Below are 27,128 nucleotides of genomic sequence, written 5' to 3' on the forward strand. Positions count from 1 at the left end.
GCTCGGTGCTGATTGGACAGCGCCTGGCAATAGTAATCTCTGGTTGGTTCTTCTAAACGTCAATCAAAACATGAGGTCACTACTCTGCGGCGTTCGAAAGGGACGGCCTATAAATCCATACCGTTATGCCACTGGTCGGCTTGTTTCACCAGCCTCTTTCCTATTGGCCCACTGAGCTGTCAATCACATCCTCTTTCCTTACAAGCCAAGAAAACAAGCAGAGTGATATTCACAACGAAGGCGGTGATGTTTCGGAGGCAAGTGATACTGCTGTGAACTGATTGACCAACCACTGCGGACGTGTGACAAGAATTAAGTTCATTTCAGACCTTTTTGAATTCACCCATGTCGCTGTTGAGCTGTACGGACTTGAACGTTTTGAATGAATCGGCCTCGTTATCATTCAGGACCACATGTATGTGAGAAAACCGAGCGGAGAGAGAGAAAAAAGAAACGACAGTTTCGGAGACTGTCTGAATCCGGAGGACGAAGCTGCTAGCTAATAGTAACTCACAGCTGTGGTGCCAGGAAGGATATACACACTCAAAGTGACATCGCCAACAAATAGGACACGGAGCAGAGGATAATCTGGTCGAGGATAAGATTGTCAATCTGCTGGCGTCGAGAAGAAGATAAGTTAGTTGGTTTGGTGCGAAGGTAACACCTGACTACGGCGACGTTGGCCAATACTGTCGCCTCAAAACTGAAAGAGAAACACCACAGCCGCCGTCCAGGTAATGTTGTCATACTTTCTCCGATCCGTGTTAATAAGAAACACACTTGCATTTTAGCGTTAGTTGCAAATTGGCCCATCACACTCGGCAATAATTGTGTCCAGCCACTGGAAACTAAACGTCCACAAATAGCCTAAAATAATTGTAATGTCTTTTGAACACATTGCTGCCTTCACCACCATTTTACAGTAAATCGCTGCGGGGCTCCATTCTGTCCTCGCGGATGGTAGATTATGGACTATTTTGGGGAATATGGGAAGAAAATAGCCTCCACTATGTATTTTGCTGCTGCGTGCTCCTTTTGAATATCACGGCATCTTGCAGAAGTATCATTCATAGAGCACAAGTGGCTGTGAACAGTATTCACCCTCAATCATCGACAGCCAATCGTTTGTAGAGGTGGCACACAGGTGATTAAGTGGAGCTGAAGTTACCTGTGTGTAATCAAGATGAGACGAGAGATTTTTAACACACGTGTGTCTGAAAGGTCCGAAAGCTTGGTTAGACCACTTTCTTGCTCTTGCAGATCAATAAAATGAGGACAGACGACCATTAAAAACAAATCCATTGCAGTTTTATTGATACACAAGACAATTCTCAAGGCTCTTAAAGGGGACTTACACCAATTTTCAAAATTTCTACGTCATTCTGGTCTAAGACAGTCCAAAGATATTGATAAACATGAACAATTTTCTTCCAAATTAAAAAACTAGTGTGCTAAAACTTAAATTTGTAATCAAGTATGAAATCTGGAGCTGCTCTATAGACAGTGAATGCTATATAATGTTGTGGATGAAACTGAAAGGTGGATGTTCTCAGTATATGGCTACATTTTCTGTTTTGGAATAAAGCTCATTTCAGGAATAAAAAGGAAAACAAAACCTCTGTGGGTTCACAAACTTACTTACACTTGATGACAACCTAAGTTTAAGACTTACTTCTCAGGTTTCTGGCTTTGAGAGAGAGTATCTCGTGGTCACTCGATTGATCTTTCCTCGGCTATGGAAATAACTTATTAGAATTATTCATATAGGTGGCATTCCCCTTTAATATCCCTCAGAGTAAAATACGTACAATTGTAAAATAACAAACACTGTTAATCTGCTGAATGCGGTTCAGAAGATTAAGTATGCAAGAAGATTGGGATGTGTTTCATAATTTATAGTTTTAACAGGAGTACACACAGTTGCATTACTTTATGCTGCCAGGATGCTTCTCTGCAGCAGATCTGCAAAACCCATAGAGGCTACAGTAAAAGAAGTTAGCAACATGCTGGTGTATTCTGGCAAAAAAAGCAGCTGCAGGCTGTTTGAGAATTGCATATTTGCATAGACTCAAGCATATAATTGCTAAGATGTAATAGCAGGGTGTTACCTCTTACTTCAAGCATCATCATTGGAAATTCAATCCACAACACACTGTCATAACCTGACAGTGATGTGTTTCAGGCCTATTCCTAAGGACATGTGTAGTTATGCAGAGTCAAATTTCTTACTTGTACAAGGCATTCCTTGAGGATACTTTGTCAGGTTGGCCAGCTTTGGTGTCACCAAAATGAGCTCTAGTGCTGGCCAGCTGCTGTGATTCAAAAGTATTGTGAATATCTAAAAAGGTAGCCTTAGGTGGGGGTCCAGGTGCAGGTTGAAAAAAAAAAAAGCAAGCCTTTTAAGTCGATACTGTCTGAGTGGTTGTGGAGCCTCGAGGTGGACTGAGACAAACCCTGAAACACAGTCACTATATCTTTTTTTATAATCCTCGATAAAGAGAGCCATGCATTCAGTACAGGGGAATTGATGGTGTATAAAAAGAGAGGGCAGCAGCCTGGCTTTAGCCCCCAGTCCCAAAAACCCCGTGCCTTTCCACTTAATAAAGACAAAGTGTTATTATGTTTTTGGAGAGAGCCCCATTCAAGACTTTTGTGGTGAATTGCTCTTGTGGTGTTTTCCTTGTGATCATTCTGCAGGGGATGCAGAGGCAAATTCAGTTGTTTGAGAGAGCCCAGATGCTCTTGTTTGATGAGATTACATCCTTTTTCTCTCTTATTCTTTGTTGTCAAAGGCAGTTCTTACATTTTAATCAATGGATGACGTGTATCTGTTTCTATTTTAACCATCCTTACTCCACTGTCACAGTGTTTTGAGGATGAACCACTTATCCATCAGCGAGCTATGTTGCCTGTTCTGCTGTCCACCGTGCCCCAGCAAGATTGCCTCAAAGCTGGCCTTCCTGCCTCCAGAGCCCACTTACAGCCTCATGTCCGATGACAGTGGCAGCAGATGGACACTGCATCTCTCTGACCGAGCCGACTGGCAGTACTCGTCCCGCGAGAAGGACGCCATAGAGTGTTTCATGACTCGCACCTCAAGAGGGAACCGCATTGCCTGCATGTTTGTCCGTTGCTCACCCAGCGCCCGATACACTCTATTATTCTCCCATGGAAACGCAGTAGACTTGGGTCAGATGAGCAGCTTCTACATCGGCTTGGGTTCACGGATCAACTGCAACGTCTTCTCCTACGACTACTCAGGTTACGGGGCAAGTTCTGGAAAACCCTCGGAGAAGAACCTGTACGCTGATGTTGATGCTGCCTGGCAGGCGCTCCGGTCACGGTAAGGAGAGATGATGATGGTTGCAATACACAGATGTTTACACAGCTTGTATAGAAAGGATTCAGTGATCGATAAGACGAGTGCATTGATATTAGAGGGATTGAATTGCAGACACAAAGTGTTGCTCCTCTGTCCCTAGCACAAATTCCTACAAGTGAATTAACATTTTAAATACATTGCATCAAATTATGTCACAACCCAGATCTCAGTGGGAGGGGTAGTAGCATAGCACACTGTAAATCATTTCTCTACACATTGCAAGTCTCAAATGAAGCTGACAGCTGTGTAAACTGTGAGGAAAGAGTCATATTAATAGCAGCTTCCTGGTCATGTCCTTCCCATTGACAGCTTTGCATTAGTAGTTAGAGATATTGTTGTGAATTACAACAATGGAAACCTTTCTTGGTGTCCTTATGCTGTGAATGTCTACAACTATGAGGAAGTTTGATAGAGCAAATGGGGACTCACTGAAATAGAAGCTGATGTTAAATAAAATCAGAGGAAACTGGGCTGATGTACATTGATAGGAAGAATTATAAAGGCAAGAAGAAATGTAAGAGTGAGAGCTGAAGTTTATAGAGTCGACAGAAGGAGCTGGGTGGAGGGATGATTAGACTGGACATGATAAAGAAATGGGTGGAGATGATAAGGAATGGTTCAGTTGGGATGACATGATGTTCCTGTAGGAGGTAATAAGGAGCGTGTTTTCTGTGATTATGTTGACCAGCCATATGTAGGTGTGAGTGGGTGCTGTGCTGCATCTTTTTGCTCTGCAGGCTATGAATAGACTGATATTTATTGGCCGATATTCGACTTCTACTGATTTTTCAGTTGATAAAACTTACTTATTGAGTGCCTCTTGTTGATGATGTCCACATTAATCTGTATCATAGCTGTATAATGACCACGAAACAAGAAACTCTTTGGTTTCACATTGCAGATGTCCTGGAGGAATTTGATACTAAGTCATGTAACAAGTAATCTCCTGGAACATTTTTCTCAATTTCATCACGTTTTCTCCACTTTTTACTCTATTTTCACGATTTGCAAAACTTAAACTCTAAATTAAATGACAGCAGAAAATACATTGTATCTGGATAGATACAGCTTAATTAAATTCTGAATAATTGTCCAGAATCCCATCTGATCTGTCACTGCTTACTGTCCGCATTGACGCTTCTCCCCAAATAAGGCTTTTCTACCCGAGCAGTGTTTGTCAGACTGTCTGATTAACCTCATGTCCCTCACTTCCTTCCATCCCTTTTTTTTCCCGTTTTACCCTTCAGTCATCTCCTTCTTTTGCCCTTTTTATGACGTAATCAGCATTGTACTACATGTTTTTGGGGCTGGTTTGCCAAGACAGCCACACAACTTTCAAAACATGAAGGGCATGAATGTAGAGCAGAAACAATTATTTTCATAAATAATTGGTTTAATAAATATATGTATTCAAAAATAAAATGATTATAATGTAATATAAAATATAATAAATAAGTTAAATAAATCATTTGGCAGAAAATTTATCATTAGCTATTTAGGTAATAAAATGTTTGTTTGACTCATTTTTCAAGCAAAAATAGCCAATTGTTTCTGGTTTCATTTGCTTAAATATTTTGCACGATTGCAAACTAAATATCTTTGGAGCAACTTGAAGAGGGCACCTTTAGGTTCTGGGATATTGTGGACATTTTTCACATTTCTCTTGACATTTTAGAGACAATTGATGGGTTTAATCAAGATAATAGTTGGCAGATAAATTGATAATAAAAATCTGTTAATTGCAGCCCTGTACACTTTTACAAGGCATCTTTCTCTGCATAAACAAGAGAGCACACGGCCACTCGCCTGTTCTGACAGAGAACAGGATGTGTTGGAGGAGTGTACAGTGTTTATCCGAGTGAAAGTAATGTGTCCATCATATTTGTGCCTTTTTGTTTACGTGGATGAGGGGGAAATAAAAGTTCACCCAGTTGGCCTGGTTGTTTTTGTATACTTCCTGCTGGAAGACAAACAAATGACTAAGAGAGGAGAGATGGGGAACACTGGCTCAGAGAAACTAAAGGCAGGAAGAGAAGAATCAAAGCAGTATAAATCAAGCACAAAGAGCAAAGCTAGGCCAGTGTGGAGTGCCACTCCTGTGTCAGTGCTTATGTGGGTGTATGTTCTTTCTGTGGTAAATGAAGGTTTTGGCACTGCGGAGATTTTAAAGTGCTGATGGATAGCAGTGGTAGGGTCACTGGCAACAAAGTGCTACTGTTTCTTAGCTACTGACTTTTGCTGTGAAGCTCTCTCATCACTTTTTACGTTTTACACAATCCTGCATTTCACTGAGTGGTCTTTTGTAAATAAGGCCCTTTAAATAAGGAAGCTGGCAAGTTAAACAGGAAACTCTTGATCATAAAGGTTGTGCATACAGGAAATAGGCCACTGCTGTGAAGAAGAACCCGCTTTTCTGGTGGCCAGACACTCTGTGCTATCTTGAGTGTGTGGGAACAAATGCATTCCCTTTGTTTTAAAGTTGAAAACTTTCTGTCACTTGTGTTTTCAATTAAGCATGCTTCACTGAATGCCACACAGACAGTTTTACCAAAGCTTTAATTACGATGCTGAATGTGATGGAAAGGAAGAGAGATGCAGACACAACAAAGGCCCTGTGGACAGTCAGTCTTTCTATGTACAGCACTAGATTACTCAGAAGAAAAGGAGCACTTAATGCTGCTTTGTTGTTCTGCTTTTTCATTTCTCTTCTTTTTTCTAACTTACTTGTTTTTGTTGATACACAGAGGAATCTCCTACTCCCACACATAGTCGTGACCGGTACTGAAATTTGCTTTGAAATTTCATTTAATGTGAGTGAAGCTGAACAGATGCTTCAAATGTGATCAAATCTCGCTTTTTGTTTTTGTGTGTGGGGCAAGAGGTGGTCACAACAAGTCTTCAAATCAATTCAAAACCCGCTGACTAATCTTTTTTTTTCTTTCAAATTTGTATTGTTAAAAAAGAATTACAGTACCAGTACCCTTAAAGTGATACGCTTATCAATAGAGTACTTGATTTTATACATTTTTCCTACTTCATTCTAGGGCTGCAACTTACTATAATTTCTATTGTTGATTATATTCTTGATTAACTGTTGGGTCTATAAAATGTCAGAAAAAGGTGGAAAAGACAAAGATGGCATCCTCAGATGTCTTATTTTGTCCCCAGTCCAAAGATATTCTGGTTATTGTCATAGATGAGGAAATAAACCAGAAAATATTCACATTTAAGCACTTGGAATCAGAGAATTTTTACTTTTTTTGTTAAAAATTGCTTAAATAGATTAATAAATTTATCAAATTAGTTGGAGCTAAATTCAATATATATAATTATTAATCATTGCAGTTCTACTCAATTTGATTCCCATCATGTGAATTAAATCATTAAGTTGCCTAAAATGCTACCAAACGCCACAGGCATTGTAGTATAGGTATAATTCAGTAGCATTGCGTCAGGCTGAACTGCGGCTCCACCACTTCACCACACCACTCCACAGACTGTTTGGGTTGTCGCTGCTGCTGTAGTGGGTCAGCTGAACACTTGTGGTGATTGTCTATAAGCAATACCAAACAAAAAACATTATTTTTTTAGATCTCAGTCTAGAAAAGATCAAATGCGGATTTTGTTTAACTGGAAACATTTTCATACCACTCGTTACTGGCCTGATTCAGCTTTTTAAAGGTATCAAGTATGCTCTATCAGTTATATACTGTAGCTTAGATATAGATTTGCATGGTGTAACTTAGCTTCCCCTGACTGTCTTGTCTACACTCTGTGGCCCAGGCTCTGTCTTCACCGTCTGAAGAAAGGCATGATGTTGAAATGTTTTACCAATAACTGATCATTTCTGTCGTCTTACATTTTATTGTTGTACTAAACATCTGGTTTCCACTGGTGGAGCTATATGCGCAGAGTGATTCATATTGTAACTGTAATGATATGTCGATATCTAAGTATTGCTTTAGCTATTTTTATGTATGATGAACTCGAGTCATAATGTGATTCTCAGTGTGACGTGCATATGATCACATATGACTCAAGTGATAAAAATACTGGCTGATTGTCTGAAGAAGTTAAAGTTGTCCTTGAGTAACAGCACTGCCTTCATATCCAAATCCATATTTGCATGCCTTAATTTGCCTAGACCAACTAAACTGGTAGTCTGCTTATTAGTGTTACTGGTTGTGATAGCTGTAAAAAGTGTGTTTCTGTACGTGAGATGAAACTGTATAAAAAAAAGTTGTTAAAGTGTGCTTAGAAAATGTCCAAAAAGTACTGATGCATACACTGAATTAATTTCACAATTTTTATATGGCAGACCACAATTACAATTAGCAGACTTTGAACTGTTTGCATGGTGTGTTTGCTTTGAATTACTTGCTCAGGTGTTTATGTCGCTGTAGATTAGGACCAGAGACCAGTAGCATCACTGGGTTTGCCTGCTGCACGCCCACTCTGTAAACAAGGGAACAGCAAAACAAACCCACGTTGCATGCTGCACCAGCGCACCTGTGTGTGAGATGGTTGGTGCTGGACTATATTTACTGTGAGTTTTTCGAGGTACTGTAATCAAAAATGATTTTATGATAATTAACTTTTCAAAAGACAATAGTAGCCTTTAGGAGTTACATGGTGCTTTATCATGAAACCAGTAACAGTTTCATCCCTATTCTGTAGTCAGTGGTAATCGGCTGTTTTTAAAAAAAGGGTATAACAGGTATTGACCCAACATAAACCTCAGACATTGTTATCACATGACTTTGTAGGTTAATCAGGAAAAGACGGCTCTTCAAGATCAGATGAGACGCTTTCAGGGACAAGGAAATGACAACAGAATCAGGAAACCTCGACTTGCTTCTTCACTGGAAGGCACTCTTAAAAGTCACTTTGCAAGTCTAAATGCCAGCTTGTTGTGACATTTCTTTTCGGGATGTCCACTACTTGAAATACACCACAGTAAGAGGGCCTTAAACAAAAGATGTTCGTCTGAATAATGGCATACAGAAATCTCATCTGTTTTCATTTGTATAAAATGCAAATGCCACATTTAATCAGGAGATAAAAATAAGGCTTGATGTAAAAGCATAACTTTTAAAGAATCATTTTGGACCTAATTAAGACTAAAAAAATGGGAACTCTGAAGGAATTGGACTGACAGACTGTCAAGGGGTTAAAAAAGGAAAGCATCCTTATGTAATGTGGTATTATTAAGGCACACAGCGGCACTTGTTATGATAGGGTTGGGCATGAAGACATCCGGCTTGTGACATTCTACTCTGTTTCTATTTATAACCAAAAATCAACAGTTACCTACCCAAGTTCATTTTGCATATTTTACTTGGCTTAACCAAATGATGAGCGTCAATGTAAAATGTGTGGTTGGGATACCTGATCACTGGCAGCAATCTCCTCTTCCTTTATTGGCTTGTCAGTGTCACTCTTTCTCTCTGTGAGAGCTCTCCTGCCTCTCCAGTTACAGTATGTTAATGGTCCCACTGTTAGACTGCTGATGCTGCCACGCATCAGACTTTTTCGGACGGTGAAATTCTGCTAAAACCTCCAACCCCCGAGCGTTTCATCAGCTCAACAGGCACTTCAGTTTAACATTAATACTGTACTACATCTTTGCCATTTTCTAACAAGAATGAAGTGATGACAGTTTTTAAGGATTTTTCACAATCACTCCTGAGAGCTAATTTCTAGCTAATAACTAGAATTATTAAATATGGGACTTCATGTCTTACTCGTGGGCACAAATGACACGTTTAGAGGGATTTATTAACAAAAAATAAGATAACTATTTTTGGCCATGTATTTGTTTCTGCTTTTGATTCTGCATAACCTCTTAAGTGTAGAATCTTGAAGGCTTATTGTTAATAAGGCCCCTAGTATCATGTATTATCTGCCTTTTGACTCAGCTGTCTGTGTCTGATGGTTTGAGGGCTGTGCCAGATTCATAATTTACTGCCTGTGTGATAGAAAGACTGTACAGCCCAGCCTTTTGACCCTGCCAAGCATGAATCAACTAGATTGTGTTTATCACATCAAAAGGTCTCTCTGCACGGCCTCACATTGGTTGGCTGCCTACTTCCCTCGTGCACGTCTCTCATGTTTGATCAGACGCGCAGCCCGGAGAAGGGAGCAGCTCTTCTATCTCTCTCACGTTCTTTGCATGTTGCACTGTGGCAGCATCTTTCTTTTCCTGATTATTTTGCATTTTGAACAGAGCCTGTCTCGATCTGCTTCTGTTTTGGCTTTCTGCGTCATCCAATCCTTTTCTCCGTATTATTTAGCAGTCAGCAAATTTGCTCTCTCTTGAGTGTTGACACACTTGTGTAGGCTGCTTTCTCTAAACTCTGCAGTCATATGACAGAGGGCAGCCACCTGTCACTTCGCAACAGTCGAACCACGACTGCTCAGCCAGGCAGACACGACACTCAACTCCTCCTGCGCCCTTTTGTTCAGCTATGCAGGGTGAGGCACTCCCTTCACCTGAGCAGGGAGTGGATCAGATGATTCAGCAATCGTATGAGTCAGTATGTTTACACACTCACACGGCCTCCATTATCATACTAATGATTGCACATAGTAATAGAAGAATGAGTCAGGTGGTGGTGTTCTGCATTAGAAGAAGTTGGGCATGAGAAGAGGAGAGTTTATTGACACAAGAGTTACCAAACTGAAAGCCATCAACCCACTTCCTTTTTTAGACCTTTACTTTGTGTGTGTGTGTTTGTTTTTATGTGTTTGTGTTTGTGTTTGTGTGTGTGTGTGTGTGTGTGTGTGTGTGTGTGTGTGTGTGTGTGTGTGTTATTGTGTGTGTTCCACTACAGAATGGCACTGTATCATTTTCTTTTCCCTCTGAGATGGAGGCGGGCCAGCAGTCAATCCTACTAGTCTAATATTGAGCGGTAGCCTAGCAACCCATTTCCAATGAGCTTTCAGACGTATGTCTTACCGCACTATGGCCAATAAAAACAAACCGGGAAAACTCACTTCCTGGTCAGTCATCATATTGATCCAAATCAAAACTCCATCCGTCTTCTCAGACGTTCAGTAGTCGGGAGAGACTCACAAACATTTACACAGAACAGCAGCCCATCATGTCTAGGCATTGTTTGCTTGAACTATCAGTTAAGCTGATGGTAGACAAAGGCGGCTGTGTCTGTTAAGTCAGCTGGGTGGAGAGCAATCGCTCACCTGACAGGAGCAACAGGACCAGAGCTTAGTGATGATACTTGCTGATTACATAATTATTATGCTCACATCTTGATATTTCATTAACTCTCAGTGACTATGTTTACATGCACATTAATATTCCACTATATTATAGAGTATATATATATATATATATATATGTGTAGAGAGAGTGTTATAGAGCTTGGGAAGAGCTGCATGGCAAATAGAAAAGCCCACATTTCTGGTCTGAAGGAGAAACACACCTACTTTTAAACAAAATGAAATATTTGGGTGTCAGCAGCTTTTTGGTTATGTGCAAATATCACAGCACTGACTTCTTCAAGAAGGTGGTTGAAGGAATGAAAGCGGGATGCTGTGTTCACATGGTCGAACTAGTCCGCCACCGGTGGGAAACTGAAAGCATCCTATTTTGATGCAAAGAAGCAAAATGGCACAAGCAGCTCCATCTGTTCTACTTCTCCTATTCTGACATGATGAACGACATGTTAGGGCATGTTAATCAGAGTATACACCGTTGCATGTAAATGGAAACTTAGTAAAGCATGAAAATGTCGTCAGTTACTTTTCTGTGTGGGCATTGAGCCACAATCAGAGATTTTAATATCTATTTATTTTTGAGAAAAATCTGAATAAGCGATTAAAGAATGGAAGTAAATGGGGAAAAAAGAGGTGCTAAGCATGATAACTGATCATTTGAGTGCCTCAGTGAAGGATCCCCCTGCTATAGTACAGATGGTACATTAATCTGTTAAAAATTCCTGTACATATGCTCAGGATATCCTTAAATATCTACTACTTGTGTTTTTAGTCTTCAGGGAGCAAGAGGTGGGCAGCCAAGAGGGAGCGAGAGACAGAATTGGGGAACGAAGGAGAATGTGATGCATAATAGATTGGATTTGTGTCAGGAGACTAAATTGATGAAGGTTTGGGGGAGGGGCGTCTCCATGGAGCATGGCTGGCAGTGGCTTGGTGAGGTCTATTCAAGCTGAAATGCATTGGAGTAAATTGCAGGCTTGTGTTGGCCGGTCTGGGAGGGGGGGCTGCATCTTGTGTGGAACTGGGCTGGTCAAAGCCTGTCATGGTGTCATCTTAACAAGACTGCAGCTGCAGATCTGCACTGCAATTGTCCTCCTCTTTCCTGAGCGTGTGAGCAGAAGACACAGCAGTCCATCTAATAGTGCCAAGAAAGCAGGGTGGGTTAGTGGTTAGGGTGACCTTGTTGTAAGTGGAAGGTCACAGGTTCAAACCTTGAATTATTCATTGTGTTTAGATGTGTGTCCTCGAGCGAAGCACTCCCACTTGCACAATGTTGGTTCAGTGTAAAGATGTAAACAAAGCATGCCAAGTTAGGTTTGGGGAAAGCTTTGCTGCAGTATCCTTCATCCCTTCACCTGATGACCAGGCTGTCCAACGGTTTCAATTTACCCTCTCTGTATTTGCATTGCACAAGCTTTACATTGTAGTGGCATCCATGTGGTGAGTGTTTGTGTGTGTTAAGATTGGCCAGGCTTTAGTGGCCTGATGTGGCAAAGAACATTGACTAGATAAGCAAAAACACAAGGAGATAAGCATGAGTAAAAGGTAACAGATAAAGTTCTCCATGAGGGCTACACTGATAAAGCTACACAAGGCCGCAAACAAATAAGAGACTGTTGTGACAAGAAAGCCAAATCTTTGGTGAACAGGTCACACCCATAGACTGTATATAAAGATGGACAACATGACAGCTCCCCCAGTGTGTGGCTTTTCAGTCTTGATTGCCTCCTGGTGTCTGTCACAGTATAGGTCATAAAGCCCGCCCCTCCATGTTAGTGAATGGACGTAGGCCAAATTAAAAACTCAAAGTACACACCAGATGATTTTGTCCCAAAAATGGTTTCTGTCACTGAAGGTAGTTCTCATTGCCCTGATATTTGTTCAAGTGTTTGTTTTTAAATAACAAGTTTGTTTTTAATGAGTTATGAAATTATACAAAAGGTGGATTTTCCACCATGATTGACAGCTGTGATAGCCAATCCGTGTGCTCACATTCAATGGAGCAGCTTACGATTGGTCAAGTGGGTGTTTTGGTGGGAACTCCCACACCATGGACATCGCTACTGCGCAGAATCTGGATCTCAATAACATCACCATCGCAAGATGGCAACGCCCGTATCTCGGATATTTTAACCTCACTTAAGCATAGGGGGGGCGTGTTGTCCATCTTTCTATACAGTCTATGATCATACTTATAGGCCGTTCTGTTTACTCTTAAGCATTACATTGGAGTTATGAGGTCAAATTAAATGCAATCATCCAGAATTTCTTATGATCAGATGCTGCTTGTAAACAGTTGTGAGTAAGGAAAATAAATAACCAAATAAGCCCCTTATACCGAGCATTTTACTTAAATTTTTTCAAAGAGGAGCTAATATTGAACATCTATTGCTAAATCACCCAAGTGGCAATAATTTAGCAGATTCTTGACATCTTCTGTTATTTGTCTGTCTTCCTTTTAAGATGGAGGTCACTGCTCCTGACAGAAGAGAGGCTTTGATTGTATTGCCCTCAAGCTCTGTTATTACCAGCCTTACATATTGCTGTCTGTTAGCTCATCTTAAAGAAACAGTTCACAGTTAAGTAAAGTGGGGCTCTAACTTGTATTCTCATCATTGGGACTGAAGGTTATTGTTGGGCCTCCTGCAAAGATTTTCTAAATTATGCTTTCAGTGATGTTTCTTTTCTTTATTTTTATTTTTTTTTAAAGAGATGATCATTATTTAAAAAAAAACAAAAAACAATTTCAAACCCATGAGGCTTTCAAGGATCTGAGAAAAGGTCTCTCCACATCTGAACCGGATCAAAGCGTATTCTCGTTACCAGCGATTAAGCTTTTTTATTTTGATGACAAATCACTACGATTTGCACTGACTGTGGCAGGTTATAAAAGCATGATGGCACTCACTTGCAAATGGTAAAACGAAGCTGTTTGTGGCGTATTTTTCAGAAGCTGTTGCTCTCTAATCCGACACATCAGAGAGGGCAGTGCTGTCTTTGATACAGTTTGTAAAAAGACTTGAGATTTTGGTCTCCTCCTCATTATCCCTCACCTCCTTTAAACAGCCACATTATGTTGTACGATTGAGAAAAGCTTTAATTCAATGAATTGTGTGTATTGTCATCAGCCAACCTTGAGAGTTAATGGTGCTGTTAACACCACAGCACCCAACAGTGTACAGTAACACTTTCACATGCCGTGCCAATATTTTCACCCCTATTTATACTCTGTGAAGGCCAGCTGACACACCAAGGGTAAACTGTTCATAGATTACTGCTAATGACTGTCCGTATATGCACATTTCCATGTCCTGTCTGAAGTGGATGTGCCTGCGCTTTAAGTCTGTTGCGCCTTTGTTGCAGTAGCACTACATCACTGCAGACTGGTGCTTTGCAAAAGGCTGTGTTAGCCTTGTGTTTGTGGAGCTCCTAATTATAATAATCCATCACAACAGTGTGGAGCGGTGTCAGACTTTGGTGTACATGTATTGTTCATCACTGTGTATTATAGGACTGCAGTGGCAGAGGCTTTACTGTTAAGCTTGTAATGTTAGTGTTCCTAATTTTAATAATAGAGTATCGCGGTGATTTTGTCAGCCTGGTTGTGACAGTGTACTATGCACTATCCAGCAGTGCAGCAGTACGGACAGTGATGCAGTGTTCTCAGCCGAGGTTTCAGGTTGTCAGCTGACTGCTCGCTTGCTAGAGTGGGTCACGTTCTCCGTAATCAGCTGTGGAATGTCTTTTCTGTTTTTTCCCTCCCGCTCCCAGTTTCTCCCTCACCCTCAGTCCAGTATCAGTACCCTTTTTTTGCTCCCTTTCTGCATGTTTTGCTCTTTATTCCCCCTCCTTCCATCTGAACCACGAGACTACAGTGGTGGTCCTCTGTGTTCAGCTGCTTCGAAAAGCAGCAGACAGCCACTGAACCATGGCTGTGTCCCATCTTTGTGCGCTTGTTTTAGGAGGTCATGCAATCACTGAGTCACTGTGGCATGACGTTTCAGCCGATAATAGAGTATGAGTAAGTCTCAGTTAGTGCACAGGTGTGTGTTTGCTTATGTAGCAGTATGTGGGGGAAATGAGAGAACAATGGGAGACTAATTGGCAGTGTGAGTATATTTTCTGTGTAATGGGTAAAAAACAAAAAAAAGCAGACCTTATGCAGACAATCTTAATTGCAAAAAGTTTTTACCTTGACAAGCACTTAAAGAAAATCTACTTCATCCCATTGGTTGATTCCAAAATACAGCATTTGCTTTTCTGTTTTTGCCAGCCAAGCTGGTTTCTATAATTAACAAAAGGCCAAACTGGACGTCTGCCAGAGTCTGGTAAAGCACACAAGATTTACTCAAATATGTCTGGCCACTAGTAGTGTAAATATCCTGTTCATGATCAGCGAAAGCGTGATACTCAGATATTCTGTGTCCTTCTCACAGGTATGGCATCCGGCCAGAGAGCGTGATCGTGTACGGCCAGAGCATTGGCACCGTGCCCTCTGTGGACCTGGCCTCTCGCTATGAGAGCGCTGCAGTCATCCTCCACTCCCCACTCACCTCTGGCATGCGAGTGGCCTTCCCTGACACCAAGAAGACCTACTGCTTTGACGCCTTCCCAAAGTGAGATCACTATATAGGACAGATGGCATGCATGAGAGCCAGGCTAAATGCATCGCAAACATGCTCAGACAGGCACACACCCTCCCTGCACAAATAAGCAAATGACATAAGCACACATGCATTTAATAATATAGCAGTGCATGAATGATTTTGCTTCAGGAAAAAATACACACACAAGCGAATTTGGACTTATGAATTTAGATGTTGCAAATAAATCCAGGGAGCCTTCTTAAAAAGTCAGTGCTTAAAAAAATCTTTAGTGCCCTCTGGTGGACAGTTTGAAGACTAACTGCTGATTTGCCTTTTTTGAATTTTCAACATCTATTTGAACTTTTTCTAGGGTTAATGATGACAATAACTCAACCCAGGTCTGTGTTGTCTGATCGTTTTTATGTCTGCATTTCACATCCTCACCTCACTGTGCTTTCTTATCCTCTCACTCCAAAGCATCGACAAGATTTCGAAGGTGACGTCACCAGTGCTGGTGATCCACGGTACGGAGGATGAGGTCATCGATTTCTCCCACGGCTTGGCGCTGTATGAACGCTGTCAGCGCCCCGTGGAGCCGCTCTGGGTGGAAGGGGCAGGACACAATGACGTGGAGCTCTATGGACAATACCTGGAGAGACTCAAACAGTTTGTTGCACACGAGCTGGTCAACTTGTAGAGGAGCTGGAAAAAAAGGGTGAGAGGGAGAGGGAAGAGGAGAAGAAAGCAGTGGTTTTCAGGAGAGGTTGGATGGTGAAGGGATACAACTTTTCCTGTTTTTTGTGAAGTGATGCAGGTGGAAGTGGTGTTTGTCTGTGTAGTACTGAAGTTTTGTTGGCAGTCTTCTCTCATCATCGAGCACCTCTCCCCCCGCGGAGCTCCAGTCAGTACCATCCACTCCACGTGCTGCAGCTGTGAACCTACAAGTACTCATCATTTTGTTTTGCTTTTAGATTTTCTTTTTATTAAGTTAAAAATTGCACATCGTGAAAGTGCGTGAATGAAAAGAGGAAGTTGACATGTGCATAGACAAGATACCATGTGTGCATGCAGTATACAAGAGAGGGGAAGAGAGTGTGTGTGTGTGTGTGTGTGTGTGTGTGTTTGTGTGTGTGTGTGTGAGTGTGAGAGAGAGAGAGAGAGAGAGAGTCACATTTTAATGCCTTTTGAGATGGTCCACTGTTCTTAATGGAGAGATTCTCGAGACTTTTGAGGTTTTGAGAAGCAGCCTTGCTACAGACTGCACTAGAAGTGGACCAGACTCTCTAATCCAACTGAACTCCATCCGACTGTGAGGTCAGGTTCAATCTTACACTCTACAGTCACCATTAATTTTTTTTTTTTTTTGAGTACTGTTTATTATATATTTTTTTATATTAAACATGATATTTGCACGTATCAGCTGTCACTGAAGAACTGTACAAGACAAACTGACGTCATATAGCTGTGCCAGTGTTGCCAAATGTTTAGTATGATATATAGCAGGGGTTAGACACACAAAGAATTTTGTACAAAAACAATCTAGAAACCTCTCCAAAGCTTTGTTTGCTGTATTCAGTCTCTACTTCTTAGTTTAATCTAAAAATGGTACAATTTATTGTTACAATCTACAGGAATATAATGCAAGATGGGGCTCAGTCAGTAGCTCATTTAGCCAGTTAAAAGGCTGGGGCTGTTAAATCACTGACCTATAAAGCGTGGGTTATTTCCTCACGCTCTGGCTTTTGAAAACATCTTACAGTTCTGACTTAAAGGCAAACTCAGAAGCACTGTCGCTGTAAGATCAATACATTGTAGTTAATGAACTGGATGTTTTCAGAAAAATGAAATGCTGGACAGTTTTGTGGACAAAATATCTGACCCGTCCTCTGGGGAAAAAAAAAGTGTTGGCCTTGATATAGTAATTGTTATGAAACCGAGTGTTGACAGTGTTTTTTCTGTCTTTGGGTCTGCAGATATCAAGATGAGGTGCAGTCAGCGATTCTAACACTATACACTTTTTCTAAAATTTAGTGATAACTCCTCACGGTCTGCTAGCTGGAAAAAAAATAATCCGGCATTCATACACAGCCCTGGCTCTGTACGTGGAAAAGAAAGTAGCTTTGACCGAGCCAATCAACAACAGGAGGTGTTCATGCTCACGGATTTATCAAGAGAAAGGGCGTGGTCACACATGAGCGTATGCATGCGAGTTACTATTGACCGCTGAGACGATATTTGTGCTGCATTTGAGCAGTGCCAGATATGATGGACATGGCAAGCTAGCTGGCTAGCCAGCTACTGTTAGCTAGCTTGCTAATAAATACTGAAAAATATGTTATGGGTACATTTTACATTTTTTTTACGTTCCATGCCTGTCCCCTGACTCACTGCCAGCCAGGCAGCATCTCTCATGTGAGCAGTATGTATTTTTCATGGCCATATCATGCAATATTGACTGGTTAAACAGACACCGTCTCCTCCACATGTACCTCTTGCTTTTGGTTGAGTTTGCAAATTTGCCGGTCAAAGTACACCAAAATTGAACTCTACACAGAAATGCGAATTTGTGAATCTGCTTTGCCACCTGAGGCAAATGTTTTATTTGCCCCTTTGCTCGCTCTGAGTAAACATGAATGGGAGGCGAGTGTTCGCCGGTGTTAATGTCGCTCACGGGCAGGAGTAACGAGAGGGATCCTTTTCAAGGAGCACTGGCGGCTGGGGTGTATTCGTTTGGATGTTAAGTTCAAATAACAATCTCCAGAATCGCCGACTCCACCTTTTAAATGTATGTAGTTATTACAGATCTCGCTCATGTACCTGAATCAGATCTTTCTAGATGTGTCTTTTTATATGACAATTTAACTACTGTGACAGCAGCTAACTGTCTGTGCTCTGATCAAGACTTATACCACTAATGCCATTCAGGACTGAATGGTGAGCGTTAATAACACAGCTAGTGTCTTCTTCCTTTTCAGTTCTGAAATTTGTTAAAAATGAAAATGTGTTAAGTTATTCAAAAATTTACATCAGTACATTTGAGCTTAAACGTGAAAGGACAATGGGTCATATCAGCAAAAGTGGCTCAGCATTAAAGGCCTCCATCATGGACAGCATGTTTTGTTTTTGTCTTAACTTTTATCTTTTTGTCTGCATGGTATTTCCAGATCCATTGTTGTCTGCTGCTTTGCCCTTTATTGCTGAGCAAGGCAAAGCAAAGCGTCAGCCAGCTGATGACTCCATTAAGGCACTGATAAATGTCAAAGTGCTCCTGCATGCCATCAGTGGCTCATTTCTCTTATGTTATTGGCCTGTATAACAAACTGCGAATTACATAAGAAATCTCAATGAATAATGTTCTTATGGGTATATTTAATACCTGTATTATGCTTGAGCCTGCGTTCTCAAAAGGGGTCAAATACTGTTGTTATGTGACAATTAACCAATAAGCCAATAGGTGCTACTGTAAACTTTCAGGTCTGATTACTTACAGGTTGAGAAGAAGCAAAGATTAATAACATAATGTTCAGATTGACCAAGATCTAGATCAGGGTTGGTAACTGTTTTTCAGGTGACGGTCTGTTGTTATGAAAACTTTTTTTTTTCCACAGCTCATTTGTCTTATGGACAAGGTTTCTTTCATTTTCACTTTGTAAATAATGTTTGTACTGGACATGTCTTTTTTTTAATTTTTCTTTCACAAGCTTTTTGTCATCATCTCTCAACTATAGTTCTTATTACTTGTCCAAATCTTGATATGACAACAATTAGACCAAGGTAGGCCATCATTTTGGCTTTTCAGAGGACCTTTGTACTGGTCACTTCGACTAATGTCATCTCTGATTTGATTTGATTAATTTTGTATAGCATATTTCAATACAGAAGGAACTTATATGTAATAACAATATTAATAAAGTAATTCTAACATGGATAGAGCAAATAAAATGGTATTTGAGAAGCAACCCAATTTGTGGCTGTTGATTTGGGGGAATACTTTTTATGTTTCATAATGCCAGGTATTTGGGTGTATTGTAGAGGTGATTCTTGTGCTGTGATGCCAAGCAATCTCGGAATCCATCAGCTTTTTGACATTACAGATTGCATACATATGCAAAATCTAGTTTTGGATAAGACGGTAAGTTATCTCATTTATGTCTTGCATGGGGCAACACAGTGCAAGAGTGGCTGCACCACAACAAAGCAGGTGGATATTTACTATCAACAACGCAATGTGCAATCAGTCTTTCAGGATCAGTGTCACCAAGACATTTTCAACAACAAATTTCACAGGGATTACAATGTGTTTGAGGTGTCATGCTTTTGGAAAACTTTGAATTTTCTGGTCATTTGGATATCTTCATATGTAAAAGCTGTTTTAATGTCTTATTTTTAAATAGAGCCTGTGAGGATAATATAGCTACATAACTTTGAATTGTGAGACTCTAGACTATCCAGATATTGCCATTTGTGGGTTGGAGGCAGGTAACATTTAACACGCTGTTGGTGCTCTACCGAGGTCAAATAGGAGAGATGACGTTTCAAAGTGGAGAAAGTATAAACTGGACACTACTTGAGGTCAAGAGGTCAGCTCTGCTACTTGTACTCAGGGACAGCAAGGGTATATGGATGAGGAGATAATTGGTCTAGGGCAGAGATAACTCAATTTGTGGCCCACAGGCCAAATCTGGCCCCTGATAGGATGCCAGCTGGCCTGCAACCATTCTCTAATTCACAATAAGAATAAATTGATTCACACTGGGAATTGTTTTTGTATTTTTAGTATGCATAAGGTGCCAGAGTGCATTAAAAAAGAGCTTATTTATCAAAAAAAGTGCCACCGGAGGATCCCCCGCTCCTTCCAACAGAGGACCTCACTATGCCCTTTGTCTTAAAATCCTAGAAATGTCCTCAAATCCTGGAGATGTCTTTAAATCCTATAAACATGCATGGGGCTACTTTGGCTGGCCCCTGGCCTCCTGTAATTATGCTAAAGTGGCCCCAAAGAAAGGCAAGTTAAGTATCTTTGAACTAGTCAAGGGTTACTGGATAAGGATGTGGCAGAAATCCTGTAGGGTGACCGCAATGAAAATGAGAGATTTAAAGGCTATAAGCTTATGTTGATTTCTCTGACACAGCAAACACTTACTGTATTTGTGTTTTTATCAGTGTTGAATATTGTAGAATTCATCATTTGGAGCATCAGGATAAAGGTTTTGTCCCTGGTCAGTCTTGTCTGACTCCAGCATGGGTTTGAGATTACGGAGTATTTTCTCTTTGATACCAGCAGGCGGCGGTGTGGCTCTGGCTGAAGCCCCTCCCATCACTTCATGCCGCTCAAGTGCCCCTGGTGAGCCGTTCAATGACTCCTTGGAAACCTCCATTGCCTTTCAATATGTCGTAAGAGTAGGACCTATCCCACCTCTAGATACCTTAGGTTGTGTATATACACACAGACCACAAATACAACTTTTATATTTCTTTGTCATATGAGTCAACAATAAAACAGCTATTGGTACTTTAGCTGCAAAATTACAAGTGTGCTTGTGTCGCAATATACTTTCCGCTTTCACAACTGTTGATTTAACAATGTTTTCTAGTTAATGGGTCCTGTAAACAGGGTATTGTTAGCTCACTACAGCAGATATAAATTACTGTCATCTATAAATATAGATAACTTGATAACTTAACCATTTGCTTTGTACTAGCAATTGTCACAGCACATTGGCAACTTAAGCAGTACTATCTGGTGGTGGACTGATTTGTGAAGTACTGAGACTCCATTTCATTATCTTTTGCCAGGATAATATTAATGATTTAGTCATGCTGTTCTTCTTTTATACACATCAATATACTATTCTAGCCATCACTACTAATAAAAATGATAACCATTAGGATAATATTACTGCTGCACAACTTCTACTACAAAAGCTGTAGTTTGTAAGATGTTGAGATCATGTCCTTGGTGTTGTTTTCTCTGAATATGTGTGTTTTAGCAACCAGGAGAAAGTTGCCCCTCATAATTAAAAAGCCCTGAAAACAAGATGATTGCAGTGTTCTTCTTACACTCAATGAAGGCTTATCGGGGTGTCTCACATTCTCACATCTCACATTTCTAAATTTACTTGAAATCACAAGTTAATTTATATTTTTCATTGACTCTGTGACAAAACTATTAATTAATGAAAGGTTACTCATAATTCACCAGGCTACTGTTAGTCCAAATAAAAGACAGCAAATAAAACAGTTTATTAACCTGAATGAAATTATCATGTCAATTATCATGTATTTCATTATCAGAAATACAAATGCTAAATAAAAATAAGCCAGAATTGCATTGTGGAGGATACTTTAAAACAATATCAAAACCCTCATGGAGGTATATTAATATGTACAGAAGATAGAACTGCAATACAAGTGACCAATGTAAAAAAAACCCCAAATAACACAAAATAAGACAACGGGGAAAACTAGGCTCTAACAAAATGAAACAGTAGGTAGTTGACTTCACTGAGTATAAATTAATTAATTAAATAAATAAATAACAAAAGACAAGAAATGGAAAGAAAAAAAAGCAAATAGTTTAATTTTCATTGCAAGATCCAAAAATGAAAAAGATGCAATTTTTAGTTTTTGGGGTCAGAAATGGAATATACAGAATATAAATGCCACTTCATTTTCTATTTCTCCTATAAAAAAAAAAAAAAAAAAAAATGAAAAAACACACCTTTAAAAAAAAAAATGTCTGGAACCTTAAGTTGTTTTGGGTTTAAAAAAAATAAATTAAAAAAAATAATTAGATAAATAAATAAAGAAATTTCTGTAGATGAATATGGTTTCAAGTCAATACAGGTCTAATAATAACCAATACTAACAATAGGTTCAGTCCTCACTCTTTACTTCTCTTGCAAACATTTTGAGGCCTATGCGTTGAACGTTGTTTTTTTGTTTGTTTGTTTTTTAAACCCCAGGACAACTTCTGGATTCTGAAAAATGAAAATGGCTTTTTTTTTAATTCTCCATTTTTTGTTTTCTTTGTATTTTATTTTATTTTTTGATAGGAGAAAAACAAAATGACGTGGCATTTCATTTCTATTCCATGTGTTCCGTTTCGGACTCTATTTTTTGCCTTTAGATTTTAAAAATAAAAATCAAATAAGTATTTAATTTCTTTCTGTTTTCTGAAAGGAAAATGCAGAGACCAAAAACAACAGTGACCTACTGACCCTTTATTATTTGAGCTCTGTAGCGATACATCTCTTGTATCTCCTCGGTTGTTCTTGGTTGTCCGACAGAGATTAAACGCATCATCACTTCCTCTCTCCCAAGCCGCGCCTGCTTTCCTCTCGGTGGGACAGGGGGCTGACCGACGGACGGACGACAGCCCATCAGCAGAAAAAATACCATGTGAAGAAAAAGTATATAAAAAGGGACACGGGCAGCGAACTTGCGAGGGTGAGAGCTAATTCCTCCGTCTCACCAGCAGCAGCACCGGGTCAGCGTCTCTAACGGCTCGGCGGAGAGCGAATGGACAGAGCGGGAGAGGACAGTCTCACCAACGGTACGAGCTCTCCGTCCGTCCGTCCGACCGTTTACATTGTGTCTGTGTGTGTCCGTCAACCGCGGGGGGTGGTGGAGGATTCACCGGGTCAAACTTTGAATTGAGGCTTGTTTTCTAGTGAGAGGGTTAATAAGGTAGTAACACGTGACAGCTGTTTGTGCCTTTTCTGTGTCTGGGCTAAAAAGTTGTAGTGTGTTGCTAACGTTACGTGTCGCATCCGTAAACTACCTTAGCTTAACCTAACCTGTCATAGTGGAGAAACGCCACTGCTATCAAAACTAAAGTCTGTTTAGTTCCCCCCCCCCCCCCCCCCCTACCTCAACTGACACTAAACCGCAACTTCTGCCATGTGTTACAGTATAGCCTCTGCCTTTGTGGTGATACTAACGTTACTCATAAACAGATGGGCTACCCTTTAAAAAAAGAGCCGCCTAGTTTCTTTACCGCAAAGCAAGGTGGCGTGTGGACTGAGTCATAAATCAACAAAAGTCATGAAATCATCCCTTTTAACACCTTATTTAATCTCATTATCAATGCACATACACACTGTGTTGCTGTAAGTGTTGTGGGTAGAAGCAGAAGTTGTGACAGCAACTCTTTGGTTGTTGTGTTGAAGTCTGTATTCCTGTCAATATGTGTTTCTCCCTCCCAAAACCTGACCAAACCCTCTAGGGACTGTACTTTATTTATCAGAGGAGGGGGTGGCTGCGGCGTGACTCTTTATTTTATTTTTGTTTATCTTGACACTCCCTGAAGCTATAAATGTTATTATTTCCTAATCACTCGCCCTCCCTCCACCATAAATGACTTATTTTTTTGTATTCACACAAAAATGTGGGTAGTATTGGAGCCAATGCAACTAGCACACAGCATAGTTATCACCAAAACAATCATCTAGTTCTTAAGTAAAATGTAAATCCTTCTTATATATGATGCGTTAAAAGAGCATCCGGAATTTTGTTTTTCTGTATTTACAGTTCCTGGCTGTGATAAAAGCTGTGATTTTGCAAATTATTAAAGAAAACATAAGGGATGCAGGATATTGGATTTTTTAAAATTTATTTTAAACATTTTTTGCTGATATCCAATATGCCAGTATATATCAACTCATTTGGCAGATAATCAATACTGATATTGACATAGCCACTTTTTTGGAAAATAATGCAACTTTTTTCCCTGAAGAAATACTCAAAAAATTGAATATACCTTTTCATCTATATGCCTGTACTCTGGTTTATCTTTATATTTATATGTAGTTTCATTTATTTACTTATTTACTTAACCATCTGTTTTATTTTTTGTCATTTATTTTCTTCATACATAGTTTCAGATATATTGTTTTGTTGCCTGTGCTGTATCATTTACCTGATGTTTTGTACATATTCACTTTTCAATTAAACAAAAGGGGCGGGGGTCGCATTAGCAGAAATCAGCATGTTGGCCAATTCAAATATTTTATTTTAAAGCCAATATTGGCCGATACCGATAATGTACTAATATTATCATTCATCCCTAACAAACATGCCTTTCAAACCTGCTTTCAGGGTTTGGGGTTCTGAGGTTACTTGAAATAAATACAAAATACTACAATTTAAAGCTGTATGTCCCTCACCTAAACCAAAAGAAAAAAAACACAAGTCCCTCCCCAGTGCTTAATAAAAAAAAAAATAATAATGAACAGTCCCTAACCCTAACCACAGAGGGAGGTGCTTGCATTAACAGGTGGGAAACTCTGTTCTATGAGGGAACACATTTAGACACAACACAGGCTAACAGTTTAGGGTTAATAAAGGTAACACCAGGCTTAATGTTTGTTACACTGCCAGTGCCTATTCCCAAAGTACAAGATGACTTTACAGCCGAGGAATGTGTGATCGTCTGTCCCGCTTCAACTCCAGTGTTTCCCCCACATCTGTTTGATATTCAGTAGCTCTGAAATCAGGAAAATATGAGCATTAGGGAGACAATGAGTGAGTCCCTGGTTATAAAAGAAATACATGACAAGCAGTGCAGCCTTGTGATGAGTGTCTTCTCCAAAAGTTGAACAGCCCCAAGGTGAGAAAGTACGCAACTCTTTCTGCTCTGACAGGTCAGTTAGTGGCAGGGGAGCAGGAGCAACTTGGCCCTTTTTATGGTGAGGAATGTGAATAAAAACATGGCCTGAGAAAGGGTTATAAAGGCTGATGCCTTGGGTAGTGTCCCATCACAGGGCTCCCACTGAGTCAGTCTGATGACACAGACTGTGAGAATATCTAGAAAAAAGTGTAATGGACATGCCTTTCTTGATGACATACCAGTTCAGACAGAGACGTATCAGCGTAAGTCCTCTGAGGAATGAGACAGACACTGTAATGGGATGATTCAAGCTGAAGTGGGTGAAACAGCTGCTGTTGGGCCTAGCTTATATTGCGGCCTACGTAAATGACTGAGCCCTTGTTGAGCAGCCCTTGATTGTACATTGCTTTGTTTATGAGTTGAAGAGGTTTGTTGTGCTCTGGGCTAAATGGTGACTAATTGGCTTGGCAAGACAATGGTTGGTTGTGCGTGTGGGTTGGCACAGGAGTGCGTGTGCTCACGTATTAGTGTGTGTATGTGCGGCACTGATACAGAGTCGGATGACTTAAAGCCTGAAAGTCATCGCTTTCGGGGTGTCCTTGGTAGGGCTGCCCCCTGAGTTGAAGATTCAAATCACCAGTTGGAGACCCCTCGGTCGATTGAGATTGCCAGCAGTTTTGTTTGTTTGTTTTTTTGCTAGTCAGAGTGCTGTGCATTGTACTATTGGGGATATATTGATTTTCAGATTTGCTGAGCAAAAGCAAATAAAAAAGAGTGAGCACTCTTGATTTTAATGCTACTCTTTGGTACAGGGAGCTGCAGACATGCAGGTGACGGCACAGAGAGGGAGAGCTCTGCACTGTAAGGCTCTGACATGACATTATTCTCTCCTCTGCTTAGAAGTGGTAAATTTACAGCTCACAGTAACTTAATATGATACAGCCTCTGGCTTTTGTTTGTTACCCAGGCAAAAAATGGTGTTACTGCAATTAGCTTGTTAAATTAAGTCAAGTCAAGTCAATTTTATTTATAGAGCCCATTATCACAAAACATGGTTTGCCTCAGAGGGCCTTACAGTGTACGACATCCCTCTGCTCTTAGACCCTCACATCACCCACGGAAAAACTCCCGAAAAAGAACCCCTGTAACGGGGGGAAAAAAAAAGGAAGAAACCTCAGGAAGAGCGGCAGAGGATGATGAGGGATCCCTCTTCCAGGACGGACAAACGTGCAATAGATGTCGTAAATAACAAATGAGTTACAACATTAACTACATTTCGTGAGTGGTGCTGTCACACTGAATGTCCTGTTGAGCCCAAACTTTAAAACTTTATATGGAAAAACAAAACAAAACAGAAGAAACCCTGAATCATCGAATATTTGTATTGAACAACAAAATCTGATTCAAATGACATTTGAGCCCAAGACTGTGGTTTAGAAGAGCCTGTTTTGGGCAGATGTTGCAGTTTTACATTTTTAACAACCTCTTAAAAAGACTTTTTAAGGCCAGAATCCGACATGTGAAAGCTTGAACTAGCTGACTTTTTCTTCATGAATACCTATAGTAGCAAGCTGTAGTGTGATTACAGTGGTACAGGGTGTTTGTGTTAAAGAAAAGTGCCATTTAAGCTTTTTTTTCTGCAGTGTCATTTCCTCTACCCCTGCATGTTTGTGTGTGCAGGTGTGTGTCCATATGACCTTGTGTGTGTGTGTGTGTGTGTGTCAACGACTTCAGATCACTTTGTACTACCTCCTACAGTTGTGTGAAATAAAGTGAGTGCAGACTCAAGCTGGCGCACTCTCCTCCTTCCCTACTGTAATTGATGCCATCTGTTTTGGCTGTGCTAACATAGTCTGAGGAATGTTGCGATCCATTATTTGCAACCTCCTTCGCTGCTGTGGACAAGAGCAGCCAATGTCACTGTCTGAGCCAAATTAGCCAGAGGATAAGCTGGCTGTTTTTGAGTAGCCTAATAGATTAATAGTCTTTTTAAGACATACAACCAGGATCTTTGCCAGAAGGTACACAAGTGAGATGCTCTGAGGGTTACGGCCTGTTTCCTCAGAGTCAGCCCTTTTTCTTCCTACTTTTACCTCCTACTGTTTTTACACCCATTTTATGTGCTCTTTTAGTATCTTCTTCCCTTTTCTTGACCTCCTTTGTCTGACCTCTTTTTTATTCACTCCTTTTTCATCTCATCTCTCAACACTTCAAATCAAGATAATATCCCAAATCACAACATTGCCTCGGGGCTTTTACAATCCGCGCAGAAGACGACACCCTTTGTACTTTTGACCCTTAGTTCTGATAAGAG

General features: G+C 40.3%; 2 protein-coding genes across 2 annotated transcripts in view; both read left to right on the forward strand.

The window, feature by feature from the left end:
- Positions 1–222: 222 nt before the first annotated feature.
- On the forward strand, positions 223–19,169 carry abhd17b (abhydrolase domain containing 17B, depalmitoylase). The gene is made up of 4 exons (XM_042488371.1): positions 223–734; positions 2,867–3,343; positions 15,055–15,234; positions 15,682–19,169. Exons 2-4 carry the CDS (start codon positions 2,877–2,879, stop codon positions 15,899–15,901), a joined length of 867 nt encoding a protein of 288 aa, XP_042344305.1. The 5' UTR covers positions 223–734; positions 2,867–2,876; the 3' UTR covers positions 15,902–19,169.
- A 3,368-nt stretch (positions 19,170–22,537) lies between these two features.
- Positions 22,538–27,128, forward strand: part of cemip2 (cell migration inducing hyaluronidase 2) — a 30,888-nt gene continuing 26,297 nt past the window's right edge. Inside the window, exon 1 of the mRNA XM_042488029.1 lies at positions 22,538–22,759. The gene's annotated coding sequence lies outside the window, so the exon portion shown is untranslated. The remainder of the gene's footprint in view (positions 22,760–27,128) is intronic.

The sequence above is a fragment of the Plectropomus leopardus genome, chromosome 6 (genome assembly GCF_008729295.1).
Source record: "Plectropomus leopardus isolate mb chromosome 6, YSFRI_Pleo_2.0, whole genome shotgun sequence".
Lineage (NCBI taxonomy): Eukaryota > Metazoa > Chordata > Actinopteri > Perciformes > Serranidae > Plectropomus > Plectropomus leopardus.